Below are 18,215 nucleotides of genomic sequence, written 5' to 3'. Positions count from 1 at the left end.
GACTTTCGAATGATTCATCCAGTGACTTACAAACTCAACTGAGACAACTTTGTGCAGTATCACTTCATAGGAATTTCTCTTCCCCCTGTGTAACAGGACAATATGACTGTTTGCATGGTAGCTGTGGCGTTACTCGTTCGGCTTTGCTTCGTGGAGTAATCTCTCCAGTTTATTACTGAGCTCACTGGTTCCACGGTTTCAGCTAATGAAGAAGATAAATTGTAGACAATGTCAGTAACTGTTTCTTGTATTTAATTTGTAACGACAAACAATCTTTTTCTGTGTCTGTTGGTTCATGGAAAAATAGTGTAATGTCCTCGTTAAGCCTAGTATTCTAAAGAAATCCTGACATTTTGAAGAAAAGCATAGAAGTACATAAAAACGGATACAGAAACCTAGTGATGCTGGTGGTATCGATTTTATCCCAGTATTATCAAAGTATCGATGCAATTGTAAGCAGACTTGTGCAAAATAGCGTGTCCCATGAGTAGAAACGCATACTCGTCGTGAGCGCTGGGCGATTCCACTCCTTTTGTTCCAAAGGGGCGGCCGCCTCAGTTGGCTGTCGGCTGCCGATCTGCACAGTATTTTTTTTCTCTCGTTTTGTCCTATAAAGTTCGTTAAATTTGTTCGTGGCGGACGTCTGATGACACCCGGACAGGTTGTTCGTTGATATGTTCACTCAGTTTTTTATTACAAAGGATAGCTAAACCCTCTGACCGAACAGGCTGAGCTACCGTGCCGGCATGACGATGTTGATGAGCACACAACACCTAGTCCCATGCCTGGAATCGAACCCGGGCCCCCTGCGTGGTAGGCGGTAACGCTACCGCTACGCTACGGAGGCGGACACAGTTCGAGCGGTCTCGCTGTTGTCTCTTTGCTACATAACATGGCACTGCAGTTCTTCATATTTCGGCACATGTGATTATACAGGGTGGAGCACGAAAAACCGGCCGCGAATACTATACTGCTCATTGTCAGCCGCCACTTGTCATCTATTACTTCGAAGTCCTTGCGACTACGTTTTTTACTGACAGTACGAAAGCCGTTGCGACTTGCTTAGAAAGTGTGAAGTAAATATCTCACAGAAATGTACCCTCTACAAGTAAGAATCGCAGTAGTGAAGGCGTACTTTTCTACTGGTTCACTTAAGGAAAGGCCAGAAATTTTTTTGGAAAGAAGTTTCCATACTAACAAAGAGCAGTATAGCGTACTACAGGGGCAGTTGCAAACCCAAAAAAGAATCTAGCCCCGACGTGCGTACATCTGCTGTGATCGCAAATATTCGAGCACGATGATTCAGAACCTAAAGAACTTGACACGTAAATTGTCGCAACGAGTCAAAGTTTCGCCTACGTCATGTCAATTCGGTTTACACCATATAGGGATGTAAATGTCGTGTGACCAGGGCCTCCCGTCGGGTAGACCGTCCGCCGGGTGTAAGTCTTTCGATTTGACGCCACTTCGGCGACTTCCGCGTCGATGGGGATGAAATGATAATGATTAGGACAACACAAAACCCAGTCCCTGAGCGGAGAAAAAATCTCAGACCCAGCCGGGAATCGAACCCGGGCCTTTAGGATTGACATTCTGTCACGCTGACAGCCTTTTTTTTTTTTTTTAAATCTCATTTTGTTCGATTTTGTTCGTTGCATCTGCTCGGGACGGATGTCGTAAGACACCCGCTTAAGTTCGTTGTTGATCGATTAACTCAGTTTTTTTTGGTACAGAGGGCAGCTAACCCTCTGACCGAACACGCTGAGCTACCGTGCCAGCAACAACTGAGCTACGGGAGCGGACATATAGGGATGAAGCCCTACAAAATGGCATGTTTACACGAACTGAAAGAAGAAGATAAGGCAAGGCATGGAATTACTGTTGACTTTTATCTGTGAGGAAGTCTAAAGGGAAGAGTGTACTCAAATGACTCAGTAACATTAGTGCCGCGTGGAGTGACCGTGCGGTTTGAGGCGGCATGTCACGGATTGCTCGGCCACTCCCGCCGGAGGTTCGAGTCCACCCTCACGCATGAGTGTGTATGTTGTTCTTAGCATAATTTAATTTAAGGAGTGTGTAAGTCTAGGGACCGATGACCTCAGCAGTTGGTCCCTTGAGAATTCACGCACATTTGAACATCGTTCGAAGACTTGAAGGACAATATTTATAATGAAATTTTGAGAAGTGTTGCGGCAAAGTTGCACAAAGCCTATATTAACATGTTAGGACTTGCGCAAAGGTGCACTGAAGCACAGGGGAGTCATTTTCAGCATCCAATATAATGTAATGTAAAAGACAAGATCAGCTCAGTAAATATAGACCTTTGTATTGGCGTATTAGTTGTTCTTAATTATTACAAGTTTATTTGTCTGTTGTTGTATCCGCTCGTGGCGGACAAGAATTCGTGTGTAACTGGCGAGCAGTCTGTACTACCGGCCTGTTTTTCGTGCGCCACGCTGTATAAGGAATGTACTCGTACCAACTGCAGGCATCATGGTGTGTTGGCAGAAGAGCCAACACCGTATAGCTAGAGGAGGCCGAAATGCACGCCTTTAAACTCACGCAGGCTGGCGTGAGGTCTGGAAAATGACAATTTAATTAATATAGCCAATAAGGTACGTTGCTGCTGGAATACTTAACTTTAATCCATAATTGGTGAACATCTCTCTTGTTGATACATGATTTATAATCTCAATATTAACTGGTAATGGCGCCTTGCTAGGTCGTAGCAAATGACGTAGCTGAAGGCTATGCTAACTATCGTCTCGGCAAATGAGAGCGTATTGGTCAGTGTAGCTTCGCTAGCAAAGTCGGCTGTACAACTGGGTCGAGTGCTAGGACGTCTCTCTAGACCTGCCGTGTGGCGGCGCTCGGTCTGCAATCACTGACAGTGGTGACACGCGGGTCCGACGTATACTAGCGGACCGCGGCCGATTTAAAGGCTACCACCTAGCAAGTGTGGTGTCTGGCGGTGACACCACACATCACGCAAGATGTGGACGCAGCAGAAGCGTCTGCAGAGCGTGGCGATCAACTACTGGCGCCTTAGGGCTCTCCCTTGGGAGTACTCGTAGCGTTTGGCAAAACTGTCGTGTTTTGTGATGCCTGGAGAAAAGTTATCGTGTTGCACCTGACAGATGCGCATATTGCGATCGACTGCCGGTATAATGGCGAGTGCGGAGGCTGCGGCCGAGATCTGCATGGCAGAGGAGCTGATTTTGGTGCTGCCCTTGACGCTCCTTCTACTTTCCTTGGCCGCTGCAAGGCATCCTCTCCGGTCCTCCAGAGGGTGACGGTGCATTTGCAGGCCACGGCATGAAGCGCTGTATGGCTACCCGTGTTTGCTGAGGCACAGTAACTGGCTCTGACGAGGATACGCGCCATTTAGCCATGCATGTGAGAACTAAGCATCAACCAGTGTCCCATGGTGGTACGATAAAACAAATCTACCGACTAGCGTGGCTTCATCGCATACCTCGAGGGAGATTTCATCATAAGCCCCCTACGGCACTCGCAAGAATACCCGCAACCGAAATAGGGCTGCACTGATAACATATCACAATGGCAGGGCTAGGCTGACTGTAGGAGGAGGACACTTCGGAGGAAGAGAAGCTAGTCATTGACGCGAAAACCGAAAACGAGAAGGGGTCAGAGGATGGTGACGGGGAGGGGGAGGGCAGGGGGGGGAGTGTCAGAAAACCAGCAGGTTGTGGAAAATGTGCCAAATGCAAATTCGTTTTCTGCCTTCAAAAACGATGGCGCAGAAAGCGAGATGCAGACGTTTAGGCAGAAAAAGGAATGGGCAACTCCAATCATAGCCTACCTTACGTGGAGCATTTCATATCTTCTCAAGGAATTACAGGGAGTGGGTTGGGGGGGGGGCGTTAACAGGGAAACTAACAGCGGTGTACAGCGCCAAGACTACCAAAATACAGGGTCCATAAAGGACAGCCAGGAGGTTAAGATAGAACTCAAGAAAAAAGAAAATGAGTTCCACAAATACTTGGTGGATCCGAAATAGGCACTGAGGGTCGTATTAAAACATGTGCCTATAGACGTGGAGGAGGAAGATGTAAGACTGGACTTAATCCCAAAAGGATTGTGGTGTCCTCTGTACACCAGTTCTCTAAACCAGCTCAGTCAGGGAAGGGAGGACATGGTCAAACGTCTTAACGGTGATAGAGAATAATGAGGAAGTTCAAAGCGTCTGTAAGTTAAGTTTTATGCCAAACTTTCAGGTAACGGTAGAGTGATATAACAAACTTGAAGATCCAGACCAGTACCATAGGTGCCAACCACACCAGCAAGAACTACAGCTTGGAGACCAGGTGTTTTAAGTGCACAGGTCCTCACCTAATCAAGCTATGCAAAACGGAGAGGACCGCCGACCCAGTCTGTGGAAACTGCAAGGGCACACATCCAGCCAACTATTGATTTGAGCGAAGCTAGTGGCAGCGGAAAACTGCCACATCTATCGTCACCTCGACAAATAACTCGCCAAAAGGTGAGATTTGAGCTCCAGCTAGATCATTTTCCAGTTCTACCGCCAAAACAGGCATCTTAACCATCCCCCTTCACTTCTACTGCCGCGGTACCACCTCAGGAAGAGAGTCCGCCCCAACAATCAGTCCACCCTCTACCTCAGGTGTCCACAGAGATTAATGTAGCTGCCATTGCAGGCACTGAGACAAGACCAGATCAACCTCAGGGGGAGGCAGGCACTGGCAGCAATCTTAGTAGTCTGCTAAGGGAACTCACAGTATACAGGGCGTTTCAGAAGTGATGGTCAATATTCAGGGATAAGACAGGAATGATCCTTCGAAACAGAGAAGTCAAGTAAAGATGGGCTGTAAAACGCATACCTTAAGAGCTACGAGCAATTCTTGAGCTTTGATACTGTGAAACAAATCCTTCTTCTGCAAGCTCTTTGCTTTCCATATTTTGGGAAGTGGTAGTATGGACCAAAACAAAACAACTGTTCACTGGGCTCACCTGGGCTAAGTAGGCCAAAGTGAGTGAGGAGACGCTAAAGGCGGTCCGCGCCGAAAACGATGCTGATCATAGCTGCAGCCGCTATGTCTCTCTTCAGCGATGGACTTCAATAGGACAGGGAAGTTCAGAATTTTAACGTGGAATGCTGACAGCGTTTCTCCCAAAATCCCCTCTTTACAGTCTTATCGAGTCTAGCATGCCGTAGATGTACCTTGCATCACGGAGAAGCGTCCGTCACCGACCGATCGATTCAAGATGCGCAGTTACTCTGTTCGTAGGGGCGATCGAAAGACCGCGCAGGTGGAGGACTTTGCGTCCTTGTGAGACGGAGGATTCGCCACCGAACGATCGATATGCCAAGCGTGGCCACGTTCGAGGCTGCCAGGATAAAGCTAGTCAACAACATTATTTCGGTAGTTTCAGCATACAAGCCTCCAAAAAGAAACTACCCCTTACAGGACCTTCGGAGTTTGCTTGGAATTGGTGAACGAGTTATAATAGCAGAGGACTTGAACTCCAAAAATACAGACTGAGTGTGGAGCACTACAAATGGCAGCAAATGGAGATAGAGACAGTTTATCGGGATCAGTTCCTCAGTAGGGTAATTGCTCGCGACGAACCTACTCACATCCTCTACAAGACCGACTGCATGCCAGATATCTTAGACATCTTCTCATGCAGAGGCCTGCCTTGGAGAGATGTACCAACCGCTCACTATGAGCTGGATTCAGACCACATGTGACAATATCGAAGACACAATCCGGTGTAAGGTAAAAACAACTTTCTTAACTAACTGAGAACAATCTACTGTCCTGTTAGGACACCACCTAAAGGACATACAGAAAATGTGGAATAAAAGAGAGATGGTCTCGACACTCGAGTATTTTATAACCAACCTCCACTTCAGTGCTCCAGGGACAATCACCAGACTGACCAATGGACCTGCTGCTAGGGACCTGTCCCATGATGGACGGGACCTAACAGTCACTACCGGCGACTGAGGAAGGATTGGCAGCGTTACCACGATCCCGCCGACCTTTGATAGGCAGGAGGAAATAATTTCCTGTGCCAGATCGAGACTCGAACTCGGGACCTTTAACTTTTACGGGCAAGTGTTCTACCAACTGAGCTACCCAACCACGACTCACGAGCCGTCCTCAAAGCTTTAACTCCGCCAGTACCTCGTCTCCTACCTTCCAAACTTCACAGAAGCTCTCCTGCATACCTTGCAGAACTAGCACTCCTGGAAGAAAGGATATTGCGGAGATATGGCTTAGCTACAGCCTGGTGGATGTTTCCAGAGTGAGATTTTCACTCTGCAAGGTATGCGGGAGAGCTTCTGTGAAGTCTGGAAGGTAGGAGACGAGGTACTGGCAGAAGTAAAGCTGTGAGGACGGGGCGTGAGTCGTGCTTGGGTAGCTCACTTGGTAGAGCACTTGCCCGCGAAAGGTCCCCAGTTCGAGTCTCGGTCCGGCACACAGTTTTAATCTGCCAGGAAGTTTCATATCAGCGCACACTCCACTGCAAAGTGAAAATCTCATTCTGGAATCATTCAGTCATGCAAGAAGTCGGATGATCAAAGCCCTGTGGTGCTTCTAACGGATAAAATTACAAATAAGCAAGCTACTGTCATCAAAGATACAAAGAAGAAACTTAAAATAACAAAAGAACTCGATGAGTATATAATGATTTATGGCAATGTTGCACAGAATATATGGACAAAAGCTGGGATAGCTATATTTATTCACAGAAACAGTAATTCGAAGACTGACAATTACAGCTTCAGTAATGAGGCGCTTATATCATTGAGAGTAAGGATAAGTAGTAGCAACATATAATGGGCATATTTGTTCCAAAGAAGAGAAAAAAGAAGAAACCGAATAATTCTATGTGCGCCTGTAATGGTACATTGATAAAATTAATAAAAATTATTATCAAATAACATGTAGAGATTTTAATGCACTGTTGAGTAATACGTCTGTATCACGAGCAGCAGAATTATTTGAGAGAGTGATTGCAGTAACAATGATAATGAACTCAAAGCTATTTTTCTTCTATGAACCATTTAAAAATCTCGAACACGTTCTTCACAAAATAGGATATTTATAAGTACACATGGCATGCATGAGAACATAGGTCAATAATGATGCAATATTTGCTCAGACGACTATACATGTTGAGTCTCCTAAAACAGGCACGGGGAAATATTGCGGAAATGGAAAGTTTTATTGATGTGTGGTTTTCCCAGAATGGATTGGTTGTCAGGGGCTCGTATTGTTAGGCAAGAAACAGATTGTAATAATATTTAGAAAGCGTATTTTTGTGCAAACACTATTTAAATGGCCAGTGCCTACCGACATTAACAGGCTGAAAGTAATGTAAATTAAATTGTCAGTGGTGTTTGTTGCAGGATTGTAGTGCGACTCGTTGGCATGATATCGTATTTTTAACACCGACACTTGTATGTGCCATTCAACCCACGGACCGGTAGTTCCTACGTACGACGTTCTTATGTTTGCTTACAGTGTGCTTTTGTGTTCTTTGAGTGCACTGCAACTTGCTATAGTCCGATAAAAATTACTTAAAAATTGACGCTTGGCACTTGCGGCTACAGCGTTGCCGCGTCGGCCGCCGGCTACCGTGCGGTTATAGGTGACACACAAACATGGGAGGATAACTTCACAAATTCTGTTAATGTGTAACGCAGAGCAATTTGGGAAGCAGCCGCCACGAGGTACGACGGGAATGCAAGATACTCTGTTGTCAGCTGATTTTAAGTGGTCAATGACTGAAATGCAGCAGACAACGCCTTTTTTTTAGCACCGAATTTAAACTATTGTTCTCACCTACCCACAACCTTGTGATGTGCAATGTATCCTAGAAACCGGCGGCCAGCAATCAGCGGCACAACTAAATTCACGATCGCTTTGTTCATGGCGATTAAAGCTAACCTCTACGAACAATTTCAAGACGAAAAATTTCGAGTTCAAAGATTAAAAAATTGAAAATAAATCAAGCATTCATTGGTGACCTGAAACTACCGTCACACTGACTACACGGATTGCCACGTTGACATCCGATGAGCAATCCTGGTGGCACTTGCTTGTAGATTATAGACAATACTGGTGGTTAGGAAGAAAACTTATGTCAATAATGAAAATGACGCGGCGAAATATTAGAAATTTAAAAAAATCATCTACATCAATTAACTGAATAAAAATAATAATGACAGTCTTTTGGTCAGATTCAGAAATGGAAAAAAATTCATTATGTTTCACGAGTTTCGGACCTACGATCTTCTGTACATCATATCCATATAAGTACATAGTTCTCCCAATACCGGCCATGACCTTCTTCTTCTGTGCGAATGCACACATAATCCCCGAACTCTTACGGGACTTCGTAAGAATGTCTTCCACAAGTAATGAGTGTGTTGGTGTGGGGCACTACGACTGTAGTATGTTGACACACAAGGTGAGAATGTGGGTTTCGCGGGAGGCATGCGCGAGATAGTCCCTGCAGTCGCACTATACTCTGTCCGCTCGGTGGCTCAGATGGATAGAGCGTCTGCCATGTAAGTAGGAGTCCCGGTCGGGGCACATATTTTCTCCTGTCCCCGTCGATATATATCACCGCCCGTTAGAAGCTGAAGGTATTAATATAACTCTAATTTCGTTCTATACATCATTTTAGTGCGCTAACCACTGCGGTACGCCGCTACGATGCGTGTAGTTGTTACATTTATGACTCTGACAGTCCATTAGCAAGTTGGCTTCACGCAATGCCGTGAGATACTTTTCTAATGTAAGCCGACCTTCGGATCTTTGTGATGATAATAAGTGTGACGCAGAATCACGTGCGGAAGAATCGAGTAGTGTTTGCTTGGTGCTGTGTAACAGACGCGTATGTCGTTAGCATCGTGTGTGTGTGTGTGTGTGTGTGTGTGTGTGTGTGTGTGCTGTGTTGTTGGTTATCATGTGTGATGAAGTACGAAATTAAGGGGCCAAATCCAGGATCCAAGGTCCAAAAAAGAAAGCTGGACGAGGTGAACTGATCTACTGTTGTGGCAGTTTGGCAATTACGAACGGTTCGGCGTGACGAGAGGGGGGGGGGGGGCGCTCTGATTTGATTGGAGAAAACCAGCTCCAGCTTGCTGTGATAAAATGTCAACTATCGAGTAATTATAATCGACTATAGTCAGTTAGTGTGTGGAAGTCCAAGTAGTAGGTTATATGAGCGGAAGGTGAGATTTAAAGAGTGTAGAAAAAGCCGACATGCTCATGGAGTATGAAGAGTGTAGGAAGAATCCAGTACGTTCTTGTACGGTGTATGCGGCAAGATATCCCAATAAATGTCAACCACCTCGGCAATTACTTATCAACATTTTCAACCAGTTACGTAAAAATGGTAGCGTAACACCTAGACAACGTAACAGAAGGAAAAATGTGACGATAGAAGAGGGGGAAACTAACTCTCTTGCTGCTGTCGCAGTTGATCTGCGTGTTAGCGCCTGCGTAACCGCACGAGGAAGTGGCATGAGTCAGGTACGTGTCCTATACCCTGCGCATTCTTTATCGGCGTAAGTTCCATCTCTATCACATTTGTCTCCATCAAGAGCTGCATGGAAGCGAGTATAAGAATCTTGTCAACGTTTGGACCTGGTCGTTACGACAGGATACTCCAGATGTATCATGTATCTTATTAAGTGATGAAGCCACGTTTTCCATTGATGGCCACGTAAACCACCGAAAAATGTACTACTAGTCTATTGACAATGCCCATTGGCTTCGTCAGGCGGTACGTCAGCGTCTGTGGAGTGTAAACGTGTTGTGTGGGATAGTGAACCATCACCTCATATGCCCGTTTTTCATAGATGGAACAATGAACGCGCATAAGTATCGCAGCTTCCTAACAGACCATCTTTCACAGATACTAGAAGACGTTCCTCTGCAGACTAGGAGGAACCTGTGGTACCAACATGGTGGCTGTCCAACCCATAGTGCACGAAGTACCACAGCATGTCTTCACGAATTGCTTCCAAATCGTTGGATTGGACATAGAGAATTTGTACCTCGGCCGGCCCATTTCTTGGATTTGAGACCTGTAGACTTTTTTCCGTGGGGAAAGCTGAAAGACGCTGTCTGCAAGGACATACCGCCTACACCCGAGGATATGCGACAAAGTGTTACTGCAGCCTGCTCGGACATCTCCGCTGAAATGTTAGCAAGTGTCAACAGTCATTCCATATCAGATTGGAAGTGTGTACTGCCGCTGCCGGTGGTCATTTTGAACACAACCTATGATGGTGAATTGTCTCGTTACTGGTCATAATCCACATAACTAGTGTATTCACATTCGTCGTTCTTTAGTGTGTACAAGTATTGTACGAGTGCCGGTGTCGCTCTTTTCAAAATACGATATCTCATAAACGACTAGCACAAGAATCCTACAACAAACATCAGTGACATTCCAATTTATCCTACTTTCTTATAATTATTACAGTCTGTTGATTAGCAAACAATACGAGCCCCTGACTAACAATCCATTCTGTGAAAATCGCGCATCAAAATCACTTTCTTTTTCCTCAATATTTACGACGCAAGTTTTAGGTGATTCATCCTGTATACGAGAAGCAAAGTGTGAACTGTGGACATAATGTTAGATACGAAAGCATCATCAATGTGGTCCATCATGAGAAGTGTACAAAGTGAACTTATTACGAGAAGAAAGCGTCGATCAGCACTATGAAAAAAGACTGAAGCAATATCTGCTAGAAACACCCACTGAAAGTGGTCTGGAGATGGAGTGGCAGAATGTTCGGTGCTACATAGAACCAGCAATGATACAAGCCCTCTTGAAACATTAGGAGTACAGCAGGTCTGAGAATATGAAATGAGGAAATCGAAGAAGCTGTAAAAAATAAACATACTGCTTAAATACAACGTTTGCAACACGACTCGAAAAATAGTAAAGAATTATGTCAGTTAAAACAATAATCAGGAAACCGCAACAAGAAACTGCAGCAGATTTATAACCCAAATTGAGAATTACAATCACAAAAGACAGAACTTTGAATATTAAATGGTAAGATATACAAACAAGGATGAGAAGGACACAGTAAGAATAGATGTGATACAGAAGGATCGATGGGTTCATCACTACACGGTCCTGTGGTACCAGCAGAGAGAACAAGAAGATCAATCAGAAAACGAAGAAGACGGCAAACCTGTAGAAGCGGATCCCATTACAGTGGAAGAGCTTCAGAAATTTCTAAAAGAAAATAGGAATAGAGAAACAACTGGAAAGCATAAAATAAGTGCCGAGCTGTTAAAATATGGTGGCACGATGTTACAGAGGAGGCTGTTACACTTATTCAACCAATGATAGCAGACAAACGAAATACAGGGTGTACATACTGTCCGGTAACACTTTCAATTATTTATTGCACAGGAACTAAACATTGCACAGATGTCATGAATGTTACATTTTTAAGAGAAACCCTGAAAGTTTTTTTTACAAACATTCGATATGCGAACCATGAGTGGTGACCCGGCAGACGTCAATACGGTAATCGAATTCTTGCCATACCCGTCCCAGCATGGCATCGTCAACTGTGGCAGTCGCTCTTTCCTGGATCTCTGCCACAGCACGTGGTAGAGGCGATACATACACCAGATCTTTAATGTGTCCCCACAGAAAAAGTCACAAGGAGTGAGATCTGGTGATCGGGGAGGCCATTTCATGAAACAGCTGTCCCCTTCTATAGCATGGCCGTGTTTGCGATTAGCGCTGACTATCGGCAAATTACCAAACTACGTTGTGGCGGTATACATGAAGAAAAAAAACTTTCATGGTTTCTCTCCAAAATGACATATGCATGATATCTGTACAATGTTTGGTTCTTGTGCAATAAATAATAGAAAGTGTTCCCACACTTTATGTACACCCTGTACTTCACTCATGGAAGACATGAGAAGTAATATCTCTGAGTAAGAAAAGTTACCGGAAAATTGTAAAAATTTTAGAGCGACAAGTCTTCTCAACTCAGTACAGAAGTTATATGCAAGAATAATAAACAGTGAAATTAAAACAATTTCAGAAAGTGTCATTAGTGAAGAACAGACTGAATTTTGAAAAGGAAGATCAACCACACCAATTTTTTTTCTCTGCAACAAGAAAAAGAGAAAGGCGAGAATATAACACACAAACAATTTACAAAGAATTTGCGGAATTTGACAATGTGAACAGAAACAGAATCTGGATTATAATCGAATGCAGCGGATATCCCAGAAAATTAGTAAAAGCCATAAGAAGCCAATATTAAGAATTTTTAAAAAATTATCATTAATACAGGTGAAACAAGAACAGAAGAAATTTTAATAAATAAAGGATCATGACAAAGGTGTCCAATGTCACTCACTTTTTTAACATTTACATTAATGACGGTATCTTAAACAGGAGGCAACACGTACAACGAGGTATTAAAATACCAAACGACAGCTTGTTGAATGTATCGTGTAATGCAGACGTAGTCTTAACATTGTACGAAAAAAAGACTGTTTACAACATGTACTGAATCACCTGAATTACCGTTGTGAAGAATATGACACAGAGTTCTCCAAAACAAAGTCAAATGTGATGTCTTTGAAGCCCTTTTGACTATTTTTCGACCTTGACTGTCTCAAGAAATATGTACAGGTTTTTTTTAAATTACCGCTACCAGTCACAAACTTTGTCAACGGTTGAAAAGTTTGTGACTGGTAGCGGTAATTAAAAAAAAAAAAACTTTTACTTAATGTGATGTCCTCCTGAGGCAATCCAGTCTGATCCAAAATCATTGTGAATAATGTGATTTTAGAACAAGTGTAGTCCTTCGCTCAATAGGATGTAAAATTTGCCCACACAGCGAAAAAAAGAGATCTAGATGTAAAATTGGCTTTATTTGGAAATATATGTGGCTCCATTCATAATGTATTTAAAAATAAAATTAGACAAGAACTGAGAGTGAAATTTTACGTAACTAGCTCTTGAAGCACATCTTCATGGGAGAGAATGTCGGATACCGCAAAAGAGAACATTTTGTAAAATACAAAATGCAGAAACGAAATTTCTAAGAAGAACAAAAGGCTATTCGAGAACAGACAACCAAAAAAACGAAACAGTACTACAAGAACTAAAAGCAGAGCCAGTTGAAAGCAAAGTATCCAAATACCGCAATGTTAGGGGTCATACTGACGTAACCTGTTGATACGATCGTTTGCAGACACGCTTGCAGTAGCTTAGAAGTTACGCAAGGTATGCGTTCCAGTACAGTCAAACAAGGAAAATTAACAACTGCCTATAAGTACTCATTTAACAAAGTGAAAATACCTCCACTATATATACAGGAGCACAGTGAAGTTATATTGTCTACTCATGCAAAAGAATTGGACAGGAAATGCTGGGGAGGTATGACCTGTCTGTAAACTGTAAAGAGAGCAGCGCTCATAATTGGGGAAGCTACCTTCCCTGGAAGAACTCTACAGCTGCCATACAGGACGACTAAGAATAAATTTTCCCTGTAATAGTGTAGAACATTGTGCAGAGATTTAAGTAGATTCTGTCCACATGCGTTTCTTTCGTTAGTATTATTAGTGATTCATATCTGTATTCCAGGTACTGTTAAGGCACTTTTTGGAAAATAAACGCCCAACGGGCATGTCTGCACACTGCATCGCCAGTGATTCATAAGGCGTATTGCTGAAGGTCACTATAACGTATTGAAACACCCTCTAGTTTCTTCTTGTGACATGGTGGGGTAGATAGAAAGAGGAATCATCTACTCGCTCATCTGTCTGCAAACCTATGAAGAAGGGAAGTGCATGATCACAATCTGGAGACCTGTCTTCCCTCACACTTCTACCCTCCGACTTCCAACCTCCACTCCTTCACCCTATTACACTCCAGGGCACAATTTATCCCTTAATATGGCTCTACTGCATTTATACGTGATACCCACATTTAATATTTGTTCTTGACCACGTCATTTAACAATAAAAAATAATTTTATACAATTCAATCACAACTTTTAATAATCTGCCTTCTCCTGCTACCGAGAAACTATAAATCTCAGAGAAAATAAACATGACATCTTTCCTAGGTAATATGGCGTAGTTTAATTTTTTAACTGGGAAATAAGAGAAGTTTCGCTAAAAACCGTAGTATTCGAGGGATTCAAGAAAAACATAAGAAAGTGACCCACGCCACAGCTGGGATTTTTAGTATGTTGGTCATGGCGCTCCCTAATGCCACTTTGCAAAATGTTTACCCTATTCAACCTTGTTTTATCTTCGTTGAGTGGACTGTTTGTGCACGGGCTGTCAGTGTGTACCTCCCCTGTCTTCCAGTAGACGAACCCACCACTAAGATTTTCCCTCGCCTGCCCCGTCACATCTGCAAGTACTGGTCAACTTATTTTCTTCACATACACTATGTGATCAAAAGTATCCGGACACCCCCAAAAACATACTTTTTTCATACTAGGCGCATTGTGCTGCCACCTGCTGCCAGGTACTCCACATCAACGACCTCAGTAATCATTAGATATTATGAGAGAGCACAATGGGGCGCTCCGCGGATCTCACGGACTTCGAATGTGGTCAGGTGACTGTGTGTCACTTGTGTCATACGTCTGTACGCGAGATTTCCACACTCCTAAACATCCGTAGGTCCACTGTTTCCAATGTGATAGTGAAATGGAAACGTGAAAGCACACGTACAGCATAAAAGCGTACAGGCCGACCTCGTCTGTTGACTGACAGAGACCGCCGGTAGTTCAAGAGGGTCGTAATGTGTAATAGGCAGACATCTATCCAGACCGTCACACAGTAATTCCAAACTGCATCAGGATCCACGGCAAAAACTATGACAGTTAGGCGGGAGGTGAGAAAACTTGGATTTCATGGTCGAGTGTCTGCTCATGAGACACACACAACGCCGGTAAATGCCAAACGACGCCTCGCTTGTAGTAAGGAGCGTAAACATTGGACGATTGAACAGTGGTAAAACGTTGTGTGGAGTGACGAAACACGGTACACAATGTGGCGATCCGATGGCAGGGCGTGGGTATGGCGAATGCACGGTGAACGTCATCTGCCATCTGTGTGGTGCCAACAGTGAAATTCAGGGGTTGTGGTGTTATGGTGTGGTCGTGTTTTTCATGGAGGTGGCTTGCACCCCTTGTTGTTTTGCGTGGCACTATCACAGCACAGGCCTACACTGATGTTTTAAGCACCTTCTTACTTCCCACTCTTGAAGAGCTCAAACGTTCAAATGTGTGTGAATTTCTAAGGGACCAAACTGCTGAGGTCATCGGTCCCTAGACTTACCCACTACGTAAACTAACTTACGCTAAGAACAACACACACACCCTTGCCCGAGGGAGCACTCGAACCTCCGACGGGAGTGGCCGCGCTGTTAAACAGCAATTCGGGGATGTCGATTGCATCTTTCAACGCGATCTGGTTACACGACATAACATCTCTGTAATGGACTGGCCTGCACATAGTGCTGACTTGAATCCTGTAGAACACCTCTGGGGTGTTTTGGAACTCCGACTTCGTGCCCGGCCTCACCGACCGACATCGATACATCTCCTCAGTGCAGCACTCCGTGAAGAATGGGCTACCGTTCTCCAAGAAACCTTCCAGCACCTAATTGAACGTATGCCTGCGAGAGTGGAAACTGTCATCAAGACTAAGGGTGGGCCAACACCATAATAAATTCCAGCATTGCCGATGGAGGGCGCCACGAGCTTGTAAGTCATTTTCCTTCAGGTGTCCGGATACTTTTGATCACATAGTTTATTATAAGAGCCAACACGCAATGCACTGTAATGTCCCTACCCACGAGAGGCGTTTGCAAAGAGTCTCAGCACTCACCGCTCGAATCAGTGAAACTGCGCAAGCGCAATGCCAGCCGTTGCCCGCAACGCGAGGAGGTGTAGTGCGCGATGCCGCCATTGCTGAGCGCTGGTGTCGAGGGTGGTGCGTCGCAGTAGGTGGCGTTGCAGACGCACACGAAGCTCGAGTAGTTGTACCAGCGCGCCGCGCACGGCTGGCCGCCTCCCACTCTGGTGCCGGCGCCGGACGCAAACCACACTGCAACACACAATCACACACAGTGGATGAGCTGCTCCCACAAACGGGATAAATTGTTTCTACACTTCCTTTTCGTTTTGATCACTGACAATCTCCTTGTCGTCTCTCTGTCATGCGTTTGTATTTGGCACGGTGTCTTTGCTGTCATACTTGATGGCTACTGCAAAATATGGAGAACAGAAATCGTGTGACAAAAGAGGATTCCAATCATTAAATATGATATGTGCTGAACTGCGAGAAGTAACCATAAATTTTTAACTTTTAACTATGATCTCACAAAAACAGAGTTACATAAGTAATGTTTTGTTTATTTACAGGCACATGTCTGCTGTCCTGATATACGTTCATATCCTGACGCCACAGTGCTGTAGCATGACGCCAGACCAGACTCAATAAAATGGCACAGCCAATATTCACTTTAGCAGATCTCCATTCAAATTACCGCACCACAACACGACAACACGCTGTTAGAGGAGTAAAAATTATACATCGTAGCATATCCCCACTTTATGGATGGGCTGCTCCATTCTGTTTTGCCTCCTCTAGCAGTGTGTGGTGTGGGATACTTCATGTACCAGGACTGCAAACATGTACCTTCAAACGAAGGAAAAAATGGTTATGTAACAGCTTTATATTTACACTGAGTTGACCTAATATCATGTCAGACCTTCTACTGACCAGTGTAATGCAGCAACTCGACATGGGATGGACTCAACAAGTCCCTAGAAGTCCTCTGCACAAATATTGAGCCATGCTGCCTCTATAGTCGTCCATAATTGCGAAAGTGTTGCCGGTGCAGAATTTTGTGTTCGAACTGACCTGTCGATTATGTCCCATAAATATTGACGGGATTCATGTCGGGCGACTGGGTGGCCAAATGGTCCAGAATGTTTTTCAAACCAGTTGCGAACAATTTTGGCCCAGTGACATGGCCCATTGTCATCCATAAAAATCCCGTTGTTGTTTGTCAATACGATGTCCATGAATGACTACAAATGCTCTCCAAGCAGCCAAACATAACCATTTCCAATCCATATCCGGCTCAAATGGACCAGAAGACCAGTCCATTCCATGTAAACACAGCCCGTACCAGTATGGAGCCACCACCACTTTGCACAGTGCCTTGTTGACAACTTTGGTCCGTGACTTCGTGAGGTCTGCGTCACACTCGAACCCTACCATCAGTTCCCACCAACTAAAATCGAGACTCATCTGACCAGGACACGGTTCTCCAGTCGTCTAGGTTCCAACCGATATGGTCAAAGACCGAGAAGAGGCGCTGCAGGTGATGTTGTGCTGTTAGCAAAGACAGTAGCGACGGTTGTCTGCTGCCATAGCCCACTAATGTCAGATTTCGCCACAATGTTCTAACAGATGTGTTCATCGTACGGCCCACAATGATTTCTGCAATTATTTCACGCGATCTTTCTTGTCTGTTAGCACTGACAGCTCTAAGCAAATGTTGCTGCTCTCTGTCGTTAATTGAAGGCCGAAAGCCACTGCGTTGTCCATGGTCAGAGGTAATGCTTCAAATCTGTTTTTCTCAGCACACTTGACGCTGTAGATCATGGAATGTTGAATTCCCTAACGATTTCCGAATTGGAATGTCCCAAGCGTTACCACTCTGCGTTCAAAGTATGTTAATTCTCATCGTACTGCCGTGATCATATCGTAAAATTTTTCATATGGATCACCTGAGTACAAATGACAGCTCTACCAAAGCACTGCCCCTTTGTACCCTAGTACACAATAATATCACCACCTGTATATGTGCATATTCCTATCCCATGACTTCTGACACCTCAGTGTATCTACAGGGTGGTCGGAAATTCCCGTTACAGACTTATAGGACATGTAGAGAGTAGTTAGTACAGAACATTTTGAATAGGAACCCACGTCCGGAAACATATCGTTTCCATTCTACGACAGTTTCAATGGAGATGATTATCTCATCCACACCACGTGAGGAATGCACTTAGGCGTGATCCAGTACAATTGTTGCAATCCATTTGAAAAGAATACTAACTGGTTCCGTTATTACTTGCGCATTTGCATTACAACTTACACCTTATAGTTTATATTAGT

General features: G+C 44.2%; 1 protein-coding gene across 3 annotated transcripts in view; it reads right to left on the bottom strand.

Annotated features, from left to right (window-relative positions):
- LOC126162380 (lysosomal acid glucosylceramidase-like) overlaps window positions 1-18,215 on the bottom strand; it is a 518,384-nt gene that overhangs the window by 466,321 nt on the left and 33,848 nt on the right. For all 3 annotated transcript variants that reach the window (XM_049918851.1, XM_049918849.1, XM_049918848.1), the window contains exon 2: window positions 15,912-16,130. In XM_049918851.1, the coding sequence (XP_049774808.1) occupies window positions 15,912-16,130 (219 nt within the window). The remainder of the gene's footprint in view (window positions 1-15,911; window positions 16,131-18,215) is intronic.

This window comes from Schistocerca cancellata, chromosome 2, assembly GCF_023864275.1.
Source record: "Schistocerca cancellata isolate TAMUIC-IGC-003103 chromosome 2, iqSchCanc2.1, whole genome shotgun sequence".
Classification (NCBI taxonomy): Eukaryota; Metazoa; Arthropoda; class Insecta; order Orthoptera; family Acrididae; genus Schistocerca; species Schistocerca cancellata.
This window is presented reverse-complemented; position numbering and strand designations above follow the sequence as displayed.